Source organism: Ursus americanus, chromosome 25 (assembly GCF_024610735.1).
Source record: "Ursus americanus isolate L20-20 chromosome 25, mUrsAme1.1.p, whole genome shotgun sequence".
Classification (NCBI taxonomy): Eukaryota; Metazoa; Chordata; class Mammalia; order Carnivora; family Ursidae; genus Ursus; species Ursus americanus.
Window position 1 is genome coordinate 32,031,202 of NC_142151.1, and position 15,684 is coordinate 32,046,885.

The window sequence follows — 15,684 nt, forward strand, 5'->3', positions numbered from 1 at the left end:
GGAAAAACAGGTACCTGTGGTGGTCATGTACTTCACAAACTCCTTGGCTCCTCGCCCTTATCGCACACTGCCCCATATATTATTGTCCTAACCACTAAGGTTACACTTTCTTCCTTGCTTTGCACTTGCACCGGGTGAACTGGTACGGCCCCAATAAAAGTGGAGACAAAGCTTGGCTCGAAGCCTTTCGCCACTAGAGCATCTGGTCCCCAGGCCTCTCCTTTCTCCTCCTAAGTTTTCTGGAGTCACCTTTTCATTCGCCATCTCAGGGTTTGCTGGCCAAACCTGACAATGAACAGGATTTTCTGCTGGCTGGCAAACTAGCCCCCGTACAAGGAAGCCAAGGACAGACAGAGACAGGAGAGGCAGGCCGCTCCAGACTGGTAGGTGGCAGGGTCAACAAGCAAGGGGATTTATTTACGAGGCTTGTGTCCCACGGCCGCAAGATAAGTAGATCTCCACACCTGCCTGCCAGAACCTTAAAAGTTTACACAGAGGCCTTACCTGGGTTCGGTCTTCAATACCATGTAGATAGTCTCAACAACACTTTACTCCCTCAAGGCTATGTCCTTGAAACAGAGAAACAGTTCTGGCGGTGGGAACGTGGGCAGAACATACATTCCAAGGACTGGGGAGCGGGTGAGCAGCCTCTGATTGCCCGGATCTAGCTCCCGGGTCAACTGGAGGTCACGGCCTCTCAGGGACTTCCCCCAACATCTTTCAGAAGGTAGTCTTTAAAGAGGACTGCCTCTTTTACATATTCATTTGAATTATTTGTATCAGATCAACTGTAGCTGAGCCTCCAGCCTTTTAAAAGGTAAAAGAGACACTAGGCTTTGTGTTCTGTGCAAACACAGAGCTCAGGATCGTGTAACAGACCTCTGATTGGACTCGCAGTCAGGGTCAGGTGCCTCCGGTAGAGCTGAAGACTCCCAAACCTTCCCTGTCAGAGCACTGACCAATCTGTGATGTAAGTGCTGGATTTATTCTCTCTCCACTCAGAGGGCAAGCGTAAACTCGGTCTTGTTACTTTTTTGTCCCTAGTACCCAGTCTCAGGCATGCTCAATAAACATTTATTGAATAAATTAACTATCAAATGAGTGGTTGAGCAATAGTCCTGTGAAAAGAAACACTCCAGGAATACTGAAATTCAAAATGGTCCTAAAAATGTCTCTCAGGTCTTGTCATAGTATTTTCCTCCAGAAAAGGAGACAAAATTACAAAACAGCTGAATTCCTCTTTACAGGAAAATCCCTTCTTGAAAATTAAAGAAATGCATATTTCATTGTGAAATATAGCACACATAAAGAGAAATATACGAACAGTTTAACATAGGACCCAGGTGGAGAACTAGAACATTTCTAGGACCCCAGACGCATGGCCACACCCCCTCTACACTCTCAACTCACCTCCTGCCAATATCTGCCAGTCACCACCCTTTATTTCTTCTTCAATAACCAAATGCCTAAATTATAAGGTTTGATTTAATTCCCTAAATAGTGAGTTTCCTTGGTTCATCAAGATTAGGTTATGATTCAAACTTTTCAAGAATATTTCATGCCTAGTGAGCAAAAACAGGAATGCATATGAAGTGCTGGATAACAAAAAAAATGTCTTTCCTTATATCACACACAGAAAAAACAAAGTTTTACAAACACTAACCATTTTCATACAATTAGAAAAAGAACAAAAGAATGAAAACAATTCAGAGCAACACGTTTATTGAAGACCTTGCTAAGCTTTCATTTACAAGCAAATATACTCGGGGGAAAAAATCACAAGACAATATTTTCAAATGTTATACCATCTACATAAAAATTAAACTTGCAGAATTTACAGACAATTCTGAGCAGACAAATTATACATCCTTTTGCAAAATCCAATCTACAGCATTTAAAAATTCATACAGTTACAATGTAAGACATTCTCTCTTTACAATCTATGTATTTACATAGCTTTTCCCACTGCCGATGATAGAGTTCTCATCATAACTACCAAGGTTTGCAAACACAGTGTATTTAAAATATATTTAGCAGCATATAAAAAAATTAGATAAAGGGGAAAGGAAATACTACTATTAAATAAAAATGAAATTAAAAGGTGATAATAGAAACAACTCCATAGGAAAATAGATCAAAATATATTTCTGTTAGGACATTGAAAATGTCATCACAGAATGTATGCACAGCACTAATAAAACAATTTAACAGCATTTTAGTCCTGAGCACTGAATATAGCACAGCTGTAAAACTTTGGTCAATACAAGTAAACATCAACATTGAACACAAACTGTTTAACATTCTTTGTTAGTAGAAGAAGGTCAATTCCACCTTAGGAAAAATCATCAATAATATTCTCCTATCTTATTTTTTTTCCCATTATATTAAAAGAGCTTTGAAATTTGGGAACCTTCTATAGACTGATATAAATACCAGGCAAATGGACCACAATCTGATTAACATTCCCGATATGTTTAAATATATAAATCATCTGAACAGACTATACAATGAGTTACTAATGAGTTACATTGTATTCCAGGTGTTTCCTGACTGTCACAAAAGCAGACATCTTATAATTCAAATAATTTTAAGGTGTTTTTTATAGCTAGGGACAAAAATCCAGCCACAATAAAAGTGTGAATCAAGCAGTATACCAATTAAAGGATATATATGTATTGGCGGATATTAAAATTAAGCACACAGGCTAGTACGCAATTTTATTACAATACCATTTATAATCAGCAGCTGGATTCAGATATATTTTCCAGTTAATCCCATTCATAAGTTTTTGCCTAATAAATACAGGGCAACATTTCATAATGAACGTACAGAGTATGATCACAGTATTCAGTTTATGACTATCTTCATTCATGTTTAATTACTGGCAATATCTTCCCCCAGATCTCCTGTGTCAGAGATCTGGCCATCTTGCAAATTGCGAGCCTTCCAAATTCTCACAGTTCGATCACTACAAAACAAATTAAAAATAAACATGTGAAAAGAGGCAGAAAGACAAAGAAATAGCTCTTAGAATTATTTACTGTGAAAACATTTTTGAAGAGGACTTCAATAGATGTAAGTAAAAATACACATTGTCCCATACGTATATCAAACAGATAACCCATAATAATGATATTAAAAACAGTTCATATTGTCAAGGGCTTACTATATGGCAGGCATGGTTACTATGTCCCCTTTAAATATAAATATATTCAATTCTCTTTAACTACCACAGAGATAGATAATGCTATTATCCCCTTTGTATTGATGAGCAAATTGAGATCCAGAGAGGTTAAGTAATTTGCTCGATATCACAAAGCATGTGATAGAACCAAGATTTCAACCTAGTCAGTCTGGTTCTAGGGCCCCACCTCCTAATCACTACAACGGATCTGCACGCATTGTTTCAAAAAACAACACATGATACAACACTGGTCACAGATCTTCAGGCACAAGAGCCCACAGTTAGGTTACAATCAGGCTTCTGGGAAGGGAAGAGTTAGGCCAGGGTTTCCGGGGAGCTGGTAAATATGGCAACAGTTAGGAAGAGTTACCCTCAGGTGAAATCAGCGTAAGCCCACAGGAAAAGCAGGAGTCTACTGAGAAGTGGACTGATACTCCACTATCATGGAACACAGAAGACTCAGAGTGTTTCTGAGAAAACCTGTTTTTGTTCACCCAGCATGTGGGTACTGGGGAGTGGTCATTAAACCATCATATTTCTTACTGTGTCTCTCCTAGCTTTAAGGGAGTGTTACTTTTCTCCAATTATCTAATAAACTCGCAGCCAAAAGAAAGAGTTTCCATAGAATTTCATAGTTAAAAGGCACTTCAGAGATGACGCAGTCCATTTCAAGGATAAACAGAGTTTAGTTACGTGTCCAATGTAACATAGTAAAGGGCAGAGGTGAGCCTAGGATCCAGGCTTTCTAGTATCTAATCAGTAATCTCTGTTCTCCCTAAGAGTTCTTATCACAAGCAAACAAGAAACCTTTTTTTCTTTTTTTGCATGTATTCGAGATGACAGATGTTAACTAAATTTATTGTGGTAATCATTTCACAATATACATAAGTCAAATCATTATGCTGTGTACCTTAAACTCATACAACGCTATATGCCAATTATATCTCAATAAAACTGGGGAAAAATAGTAATCTTCTCACCAACCCTCACAGTATATGTACACTGATAACAGCAAGGGGATATGTTCATTCATCCACCCATTCATTTATTCAACCATCCGTTCAACAAATGTTGAGAACTTGCTGTGTTCCAGGCACTATTCGGGTGCTTGAGACAATTTAAAATCAAACAAGCAAACAAACAAGTAACAAAACCTTCTTCCACTGTAGATTATACATTCTAACAAGAGGAGACAGTGCCTGCGAAGCACTTAGAACAATGCCTGGCAAATACTAAGCACTATACAAGTGTGTGCTAATTGACAAATAAATAAGTAGAACTAATCTGAAAATAGCCTTTCTGATTTTATTGGCCGTTTTCCTAATTTTTTTTTAAAGATTTTATTTATTTATTTGACAGAGAGAGAGGCAGCGAGAGAGGGAACACAAGCAGGGGGAGTGGGAGAGGGAGAAGCAGGCCTCCCACTGAACAGGGAGCCCGATGCGGGGCTCAATCCCAGAACGTTGGGATCATGACTTGAGCCAAAGGCAGATGCCCAACGACTGAGCCACCCAGGTGCCCCACTTTCCTTATTATTAAATTACACAGTAAACATATTTGCATCTGGTGTACCACGGGCAAACTGAGAAAAAGTTCAGTTCTTCAAAAGTAAGACTATACTGTGGAAGAGAGGTGTTACAGTAACATCACACTTCACCCACCAGATCTCAGTGACATACAATACTTTCAGAGTCTTACACTGAGTGTCCCACAGCTTTAAGGGGTATTGTTATTTCCAGTAAATTATCAAAGACACTGCAAGTTTCCAAGAGAATAAACAAAAGTGGTGAGTCTTAAGAAAGTAATACATTTTGAAATAACATCAATAAAGCACCAAAGGTAAGTACCTTAGAAAAACACAAAATAAATCAGCTTTGAAGTACTTTAGAGCTACGAGAAAGTAAATCCAAGTGAAAAGAGGGATTCAATGAAAATAGCACCAATAATAAGAGATGCCATAGAAATATAGCAGAGGTTTCAAAATAAAGTCAGGGTAATCGTGCATTTAGGATAGATGAATCAAGAAAGTGCTCTGATTAAATTAAGCGTAAAAATGGCAAAAGGAGATTTTCAAGGTAGATATTCATAGGACATTATATTTTATTTGAATGAGACCAACAGCTCACATTAGAGTATATATGCTTTCCTTGCCAAAGTACTTACATACATATTATGACATTTTTATGGTCATAACATCTTCTCCACTTCCTTCAAGCATCTTAAACGTCACTTCTTCAGTGAGGCCTTCACAAACCACCCTATTGTGTGACCTCCTCCCCATGATACTCTCTTCCTCGTTCCCTGCTTTATTTTTCTCCATAGTACTTATCACTATGTAACGTATTTTAGTTATTTATTTTCTTTTCTTCTACTTCGAATGAAACTGGGGGTCTGTTTTGTTCACAGCTCTTCCCAAGAGTCTGGAACAGTGCCTGACATATTGGGAGACTCATCATGAATGGAAAAATAAGCAAATGAACCCCATCAACCCAGCCTCCCTAAGACGGAGGAAGCAGATATTATTATTAAGTACTTATACAGCTGATCCTTGAACAACACGGGTTTGAACTGCGAGGGTCCACTTTCACATGGATATTTTCGATGAACACAGCATAGCACTGTAAGTGTATTTTCTCTTCCTTATGATTTTCTTAATAACATTTTCTTTCCTCTACCTTCCTTTACTGTAAGAATATAGTATATAATACAGATAACATACAAAATATGTGTTAACTGACTAATTGTACTATTGGTAAGGCTTCCAGTCAACAGTAAGTTATTAGCAGTTTAGTTTTGGGGGAGTCAAAGTTATACCTGGATTTTCAACTATTCAGGGGTTGGTGCCCCCTAAGCCTGCATGGTCCAAGGGTCAACTGTACTTTACAGAGAGGTAGAAGAGGAACAAAGAGATTTTTTAAATGATTTATTCTAAATGTGAAGAATGGCAAGTATGGTCTTTCTGGAAAAAAAATCTTTAAAAATTAGTCACCTATAAATGATTTTTTTAAAATTAGAATCACCAGGGGAAGATCTGGCAGCAGAGTTCCTAGGATAAGCAGAGTCCTGACACAGAAGTAACACTATTCTCATGTTTTCTGGGGATTAAACTCAGTGCCCAAAGTGCACATCAGAAAATATAAATAAGAGAGCTTAAATAGAATGATTGTAATAAAAGAAGGGTTTTTACATGTTTTGTTTCCAGACATTTACAACTTACAATATTTATTAAATCTGAACACAAACAACCAATACAGAGAAAAATCACACAGGAAAAACTTACTCGGCTGCAGTAAAAATGTGGGTGGAATTGACACATATGGCATTGATAGGACTATCATGACCCTTCATCTCTCCGACTGGCACAAAAGTATCCATGTTCCAAAGCTTCAGAATGCCTCCTCTGCAGCCACTGAGCAGAACCGGGTGCCCTGGCACCACTCCTAGGGCACAGACCCAATCCTTATGGGCATTTGGAACTTGCTGAGAGAAAAAAAGAGAAATCAGCAGTTTAAGAGGAACCTTCCAAAATGACATTTTCACACCAAAGTTACAAACATTTTTGTTGACAAAACAATATTTGGAACACTGAATGGCCTGAAAACTATAAAAATCATTTTCTATCCAATCATTCTTAGTGACTTAAAGAAATAAATTTGCAATTTGCTTCCAAATTGTCTCCGTTATTATCAGTGTTATCAATATTACAGACCTATAATGTTAAAAATCTTACAGACACAGAAAGTACACAGAATTTTTCACATCACATTCTCTTCATGGGAGTTAAGTATCTCACCTTTCTCTAAAATGAATATAATTCAACAGGTTTGAAAACTACAGCCTGGTATGTGCACTATAAAGAATGCCTCATAAAATCATTGCCTTCAACCTTTGGTAGAAAACATGGAGGCTTGAGGCTTTTTGGAGAAGACTAGAGTTAACATATATTTCATAATGAATAAACAGTAATTAAAAGCTCAAACTATATGACTATCTTTGAGTGTAAATATATTTATATGAATAATAAAAAAGTCACAACCATGCATGTATATCTATAAAAGATTTTTAATGCAATAAATGCATCTATTGCCAAGTCTGTTCCACTGACATGCATGCTACTTGTTCATTTTGTTTTCACCTATTCTTATCTAGAAGGTATTATTAAATATTGAACGTTGCCCTTCTCATAATTAGTAACTCTAGTGGCTGAAGAAGAAACACTCTTTAAGAGGCACTTCGAGTTCTTACACAGACTACTGGTAGCTCTGAGTACCCACTCCAGCCCATGAAAGGTTTTTGCATTACCTGCAGAAGGTCTTTTTGAGCTAAGTCCCATTTCTTGATTCCATTATCTCTGGACCCACTAAACAGGTTATCCCCTTGTATGGTTAGCGCTTCAATGCCATCATAATGAGGGGGCTCAAAATTGTGGGTGGGACTCACAGTTCCCAGAGCCCCTTCAGTTACATCGAACATCTAAAAAAGAGAGAGAAAGCAGACATCCTATTTAACTTACAAATAAACACCTATATGTGTTCATACACAGAAACACATACACATGTATATTAACCAGATGTGACTTGTTTTGTTCCAATATTTTACTAAATTAACCTGGTATGAATGACTCAGGAGGAACCCGGGCCCTATTTTCACATTATTTTTTCTTAATCTCACATGCTTATGTGTCTGTAGGCTTTTAAGAAAGGCAACTAATTTTTTCATGTCTGAGTATATAAATGATATGTTCAAGAATACAAATACTACATATCAATCCACTCGAAAGTCAGAGAAATGATATGGCTGTTATTTAAACACTATTAGATAGCTCTGCAATCCCGGTGGTCATCTCAAATTTCCCAAAGTTGCTATTCAAAACCTCCCACCCCCCTCAGTTGCCCTCATCTCTCTTAGCTGTTGATTTCCTGAAAAGGCTAGCATGATCAAAAATAAACTTTTTGGGCTCTTCCCTCTATCCCAAAAGTTTCCTTTTATCTTTGAACATTCTCTTACCCTTCCCTTCTTTTCAGATGCCAAAGTGTGCTTACTGCTTCCCAAGGTTCACATCACTGATGTGGTTCTAACTGTTCCTACCACCTTCATCAATTACCACCACTTCCCTCTTCACACTTTCCCTCGCCACCGGGGCCTGCTTCCTAAGCAGACAGGCATACTCAAGTCTACCAAATACAAAACCCTCTTCCTTTAACCATTCTATTTTCATGTCACCAACTCATTTCTCATCTCTTAATCTCAGATTATGAAAACAATATTTATTCTTTTCCTATCTCTCTGTTACTGTATCCTCTTTTTATTCCTAATTGGTTCTTAAGGAATTCCCAAGGCTGAGTCCTAGCAACCTTTCTCTCCTTTGGCCATGCCAGCTACTCTAACCCCTCAAACACCTGCTTCTATTCGAATGGCTCCCAAACCTGCATGTCTTAACTTACACTGAGCTCTAGACTTGCCTTTCAAATGGCCTACTCACCTACATGAGGAAGACTTCTATTACTTAGTATCTCAAATTTAACATTTCTAGAACCAAACTGTGCCTCTTCCCTTATCTGCTTATTTCATAAGATCTAAAGACCATAATAAATTCAGTATAAAAGATGGTGACAGTGAGACTTATGCATTAGTTGGATGACTGAGCCAAAGATCTTTAAAATCCCTCCCAAATTATCTTCTATGAAAAATGAGAATACATGATTGAATAATAAGACAAAAAAATCAGAAACTATGAGTGAGGAAAAGATCATGAAGAAAAAGTAAAGGATAGAAATGGGAAAAAAGAAAACTGATTAAGAGAAAAGGGTTCTAGGTGCATCTGAATACTTCAAATCTATCATTTAATAGAAGAATATAATTCAACTCTATAATACACACTTTGATGTAATGATCCTTGGAGCCAGTGATGATTAGATCTTGTCCATTAGAAATCTGATCTACGGTAAGGCACATAACAGGGCCTAGGTGTCCTGTTAACTTTCCTGTAGACTGAAACCTTTAAAAAGAAAGAAAAATAATTTTGTTTGAAAATATTTCTTAATGTGCTGAGGCTAAGCCTCAACATAAATAATCTATATTCTTTGATGAAACTGTTCACTAATTTTCTTTTTTATTTTAGCTCTGCCTCTCTGCAACTCTCTTTAAATTCAAAGTCAAAAAATGGCCAAACTAACCTATTCTATGATTGAAGTGTGAGTAGTCCTAAATAAGTTATTCCAAAGTACTAATGTCATTCAGACGGTAAATAAAAAGGCAGCAAAACTTGCTAAAGACTAACTTTAAATCCAACCTATTAAGGTAAATCCTTAATCTGTTAAATGTCCAAATATGTTATAAATATATGACCAAGGTCCAATTTAGAATTTGATTAAGACAACTGTTATCACATATAACTACACAATCAATAATATAGAAAAAGACTACTTTATAGCAAATACATATATTCTCACATACACACACACACACACATGTATGTACACCCATCATATACACACATACACACACATATATACACCTATGCACAAAAACATGTGTATATGTGTGTCAGAAAGTAGGCGGTCTATTTCATCAGTTATAAAGATTGGAAATGACCAGGATATATAGGTAAGGCAGAAAAATGTATGATATCAATTGTCAGGGGTTAACAATGAACCTTTGTCTCACAGTCCTACCTCAATCAAGCTGCTGGAATACAGAGATATATTTAACTTATAGAATATTAGTTCTAGAAAACTATTCTCTTACTTTGTTACAATAAATCTTCATTTAGTCATGTTGCTGAAATCAAGCAGATTTCAAAGAACCTAACTTCTCAGCAAAAATAGAAAGTGTAAAGATTTTCAAAAGCTGGTATCTTTTCTGCCTCATGTCATGACTTTGAGTGTCTTCTTCCATGGTGCTCTGACTATGAGTCAAGTTTTAATATCTTCAAGAATAAACTAAGTACTCATCTCTTTTCTCATTTTCTTAAACAAGCACTATGTTCAATTTTCTACATTCTATTTCTAAAACACAAGACTGTGTTTCTTCTCTCTTTCTCTCTCATCTATTTACCTATAAATTATGTTTATTAAACTTTCTCAGTCATGTGTTAAAACATTACAAGTTATAACTAGTAATTTGCAGTTTCCAAACTACCCATCACTCAGTATCCTGTAATTGCCTGTTTAGGGGCCATTAACCTCCATTACAACAGGAGCCCTAAGAAGGTAGATACCACATTTGTCTTGCACAGTCTTTATTTCCAGATCCTACCATAGTCTTGGTGCAGTGCCTGCTAGAATCGATGTTGAAAAAATACTTAACTAACAAATGAATATTCCCTTGCCACCAAAATTTTAAGAACTAGAAAAGAAGCTAACATAAACACTCAACTGAAGGATAAAAGCTCATATTTCACAGTAAATAAAAAACAAATCAGAGATGTAATGCTTTAGATTTCAACTTATCATTTTTTACCCATTTTGATCTTCTTAACACTTTATCTTTTCTATATATTTTATATTCACAAAAATCCTATAAGGATTTATGCCCAAATTTGTTAATTAAGTTTATAAACTGAAAATTTTGAAATATAAGATCTTTAAGTGATGCTGCCCCAAAAATAACTCTTTCAAAGGTCCTAGTGAAACTAGAATGAGAATCTTGATCTCTTCCTAGTAAAGAACACAAACTGTAGATGATTATTAAGAGAGGTTATTTTCCTTCATATACTTTTTTTCTATCAGTAGAGATTAAAAGAAAGGAAAATTGTGAGTTTGCTAATAAGGACAGAAGAGACATTTAGGGGTATTGGGCCAAATAGAAAAGCGTATGACTTTATATTAACTTCTGGGGTTATAAAAATTAGATTTCATATGCACCAATACATTATTAATATCTGAAAACTCTATTTGCCATATAGAAGAAATACATTTTCTTAAAAATTCTACCTTTTAAGATCCCACATTCTGACAGCATTTCCAGATGCTGCATAGAGGAAAGTGCCCGTTGGGTTTAGAGCAATTTGATTTATCTGGTTTTCTCCAGAAGGAATAGCTACTGTCCGGCTGGTACTTGCAGAACAGGCATCTCCAAGAGTAACTTGACCTGAAGATCTTAACAGAGACACAACAAAGGAACAAAGTCACATTTCTGGGCAAGAGTTCAGCTTAGGGTTCCTTGAATTCCTAGGAAACTGGCTGTAGGCAAACAAGGTCTGTGTCTTCTGGTCACCATGTCAACTGTTCCAAGCACAGAACCTCACACACACATACCTGGCACTTATAAACACATTTGATGAGGAAGGGGATAAATGAATGACTAAAACAAGATGATATGGCTTAAAATTCTTAGTTTGTAAGTCTCGTATAATGCTAGGAATTCCAAGCCCTGAGTTAGGAATGACCAGAACATCATTCAAAAAAGATTAGAGGTCAAAGATTTAAAAAATAAATAAATAAAATAAATTAAAAAAAACAAAACCACAACAAATGATACCATGCTACACAGGTAATTAGTTTTCCTGCAGCTTCCAGAAGCCCCCACCCCACCCCCAAGGGGCCAGGCCTTCCAGTACTCCTTTTGCCCATAAGAATTGCCTTCTGAATTAAAGACACGAAGGATTTTTCAAACCATTCTCAGTTTTAGTTTACTCTAACTCAATCATACATGGAGTCTACCATGTGCTAACGACTTAAACATTTCTATTTCCTCAGATAAATTCTAAGTGATAAATATATTCTTAAATTCTGCAACATTTTCTTAGTTAACATCTAAAATATCAAGTTATAATTAATCTTTTTAAATTTGACTTTAGTGTGTCAGCTAGACTGGCAGATTTCTAAGATACGGTGTTCCTTTTCCTATAAAATTTCCCTCAAGAGACTTGTATTCAGTACAGTAAATAATGAGTAGTCCTCAAAATACAAATTAGGACTTATGTTAATAACCCTTACTCTACAAATTACATTTTCTATGTTCCTTTGCTTATTTAAACCAAGAGTTCACCCCTATTTTAATTGTGTAAAACAGTTCATCAATCTTATAGCAAAAAGAATCATTATTTGCTCTACATTTTAAAGACACAGATGATGACACAGAAAATAAACTCATCCTCTAATAGTCCAGCCTAACCCACAGTTATGAAATTGTTGTTCACACAAAAGCAGTCTAGGTCCTAAAACAAACAAACAAAAAACCTCCCAGTTATTCAATACCTGCTAATTAAAGGTTACAACTACTTCTTAACTGCTTACTATGGTAATTTAGCCATTTTTCCAAGGAGCAGTATTCATTTGAAGCAAGTAATGTAAATCATTTAACTCCATCAAGGAATAAATACTATGAACGTGCAATACCTTGATATTTGGGAGGGAGGGAGGAAATATGAAATGTATACTTAGTCACAGATCAAATATGACTCATTCCTTCCTGTTTAATACCAGGCTCTTTTTTTAATTTAAATTCAATTAGCCAACATATGGTACATCATTAGTTTCAGATATAGAGGTCAATAATTCATCAGTTGCATATAACACACAGTGCTCATCACATCACGTGCCCTCCTTAATGCCCATCACCCAATTACCCCATCCCTCCAACCACCTCTCCTCCAGCAACCCTCAGTTTGTTTCCTGTAGTTAAGTCTCTCATGGTTTTCTCCCTCTCTATTACTTTGCATTTAATTTTCCCTCCCTTCCCCTACGATCCTCTGCACTGTTTCTTACATTCTACCTATGAGTGAAGCCATATGATAATTGTCTTTCTCTGACTGACTTATTTCACTCAGCATAATACTATCCAGCTCCACCCATGTCGATGTATATGGTAAGTATTCATCCTTTCTGATGGCTGAACAATATTCCATTGTGGATATAGATATAGATATATGTATATATCTAGATATATACACAACATATATATACTACATCTTCTTTATCCATTCATCCATCAATGGACATATGGGCTCTTTCCACAGGTTGGCTATTGTGGACATTGCTCCTATAAACATTGGGGTGCAGGTGCCCTGTCGGATCACTACATTTGTATCTTTGGGGTAAATACCTAGTAGTGCAATTGGTGGGTTGTAGGGTAGCTCTGTTTTTAACGTTTGAGGAAGCTCCATACTGTTTTCCAGAGTGGCTGCACCAGCTTGCATTCCCACCAACAGTGTAAGAGGTTACCCCTTTCTCTGCATCCTCTCCAACATTTGTTGTTTCTGGACTTGTTAATTTTAGCCATTCGGACTGATGTGAGGTGGTATCTTATCGTAGTTTTGATTTGTATTTCCCTGATGCCAAGTGATATTGAGCATTTTTTCCTGTGTTTGTTGGCCATTTGTATGTCTTCTTTGCAGAAATGTTTGTTCATGTCTTCTGCCCATTTCTTGACTGGATTATTGGTTTTGGGAGTGTTGAGTTTGATAAATTCTTTATAGATCTTGGATACTAGCCTTTATATGCTATGTCATTTGCAAATATCTTCTTTCATCTAAGGTTGCCTTTTAGTTTTGTTGATGGTTTCCTTTGCTGTGCAAAAGCTTTTTATCTCGACAAAGTCCCAATAGTTCATTTTGCTTTTGTTTCCCTTGCCTTTGGAGACAAATCTAGCAAGAAAAGAAGTTGCTGCAGCCAAGGTCACAGAGGTTGCTGCCTAGGTTCTCCTCTAGGATTTTAATGGATTCCTTCTCACATTAAGGTCTTTCATTCATTTTGAGTTTGTGTATGATATAAGAAAATGGTCTGGTTTTATTCTTCTACATGTGGCTGTTTAATTTTCCCAATACCATTTGTGGAAGAGACTGTCCTTTTTCCATCGGATATTCTTTCCTGCTTTGTCAAAAATTAGTTGACACTGAGTTGAGGGTCCATTTCTGGGTTCACTATTCTGTTCCACTGATCTATGTGTCTGTTTTTGTGTGAATACCGTACTGTCTTGATGATCACAGCCTTGTAACATAGCTTGAAGTTGGGCATCATGATGCCACCAGCTTTAGTTTTCTTTTTCAACATTCCTCTGGCTATTCAAGGTCTTTTCTGGTTCCATACAAATTTTAGGATTATTTGTTCCAGCTCTGTGAAAAATGTCAATGGTATTTTGATAGGGATTACACTGAATGTGTAGATTGCTCTGGGTAGCATAGAAATTTTAACAATATTTATTCATCCAATCCATGAGCATGGAATGTTTTTTCCATTTCTTTGTGTCTTCCTCAATTTCTTTCCCAAGTGTTCTATAGTTTCTAGAGTACAAATCCTTTTCCTCTTTGGTTAGGTTTATTCCTAGGTATCTTATGGTTTGGGGTGCAACTGTAAATGGGATCAATTCCTTAATTTCTCTTTCTTCTGCCTCATTGTTGGTATATAGAAATGCAACTGATTTCTGTGCATTGATTTTATATCCTGCCACTTTGCTGAATTCCTGCATGAGTTCTAGCAATTTTGGGGTGGAGTCTTTTGGGCTTTCCACATAAAGTATCATGTCATCTGTGAAGAGTGAGGGTTTGACTTCTTCTTTGCTGATTCTGATGCCTTTTATTTCTTTTTGTTGTCTGACTGCTGAAGCTTGGACTTCTGGTACTATGTTGAACAACAGAGGTGCGAGTGGGCATCCCTGTCATGTTTCTGACCATAGAGGAAAAGCTCTGTTTTTCCCCATTGAAAATGATATCCGCTGTGGGCTTTTCAGAGCTGGTTTTTATGATATTGAGGTATGTCTCTTTATCCCTATACTTAAAGAGTTTTAATCAAGAAAGGATGCTGTATTTTGTCAAATGCTTTTTCTGCATCAGTTGAGAGGATCATATGGTTCTTGTCTTTCTCTTATTAATGTGATCTATCACATTGATGGATTTGCAAATGCTGAACCACACTCGCATCCCAGGTATAAATCCCACTTGGTCGTGGTGAATAATCCTTTTAATGTATTTTTGGATCCTATTGGCTAGTATCCTGGTGAGAGTATTTTGGCATCTATACTCATCAGGGATATTGGTCTGTAATTCTCCTTTTAATGGGGTCTTTGGTTTTGGGATTAAAGAAATGCTGGCCTCATAGAACGAGTTTGGAAGTTTTTCTTCCATTCCTATTTTTTTGAAACAGCTTCGGAAGAATAGGTATTAGTTCTTATTTTGCTTCTTGGGAGATTTTTGATTACTGTTTCAATTTCTTTGCTGATTATGGGTCTGTTCAGGTTTTTTACTTCTTCCTGCCACAGTTTTGGTAGTTTATAAGTTTCTAGGAATGCATCCATTTCTTCCAGATTGCCTAATTTGTTGGCATATAGTTGCTCATAATATGTTCTTAAAATTGTTTGTATTTCATTGGTGTTGGTCATTATCTTTCCCTTTTCATTAATGATTTTATTATTTTGGGTCCTTTCTCTTTTCTTTTTGATAAGTCTGGCTAGGTGTTTATTGATCTTATTAATTCTTTCAAAGAACCATCTCCTAGTTTTACTGATCTGTTCTACTGTTCTTGGTTTCTATTTCATTGATTTCTGCTCTAATCTTTATTATT

The 15,684-nt window shown here is 36.5% G+C and overlaps 1 protein-coding gene across 11 annotated transcripts in view; it reads right to left on the reverse strand.

Annotated features, from left to right (window-relative positions):
• Window positions 1-1,705: 1,705 nt before the first annotated feature.
• The window catches only part of KIF21A (kinesin family member 21A), a 158,300-nt gene continuing 144,321 nt past the window's right edge, over window positions 1,706-15,684 (reverse strand). For all 11 annotated transcript variants that reach the window (XM_045776508.2, XM_045776503.2, XM_045776512.2 and 8 more), the window contains 5 exons: window positions 11,119-11,283; window positions 9,065-9,182; window positions 7,487-7,657; window positions 6,465-6,664; window positions 1,706-2,968 (listed from right to left, as the gene is read on the reverse strand). In XM_045776508.2, coding sequence (XP_045632464.2) covers window positions 2,875-2,968; window positions 6,465-6,664; window positions 7,487-7,657; window positions 9,065-9,182; window positions 11,119-11,283 — 748 coding nt within the window. In that variant the 3' untranslated portion in view covers window positions 1,706-2,874. The remainder of the gene's footprint in view (window positions 2,969-6,464; window positions 6,665-7,486; window positions 7,658-9,064; window positions 9,183-11,118; window positions 11,284-15,684) is intronic.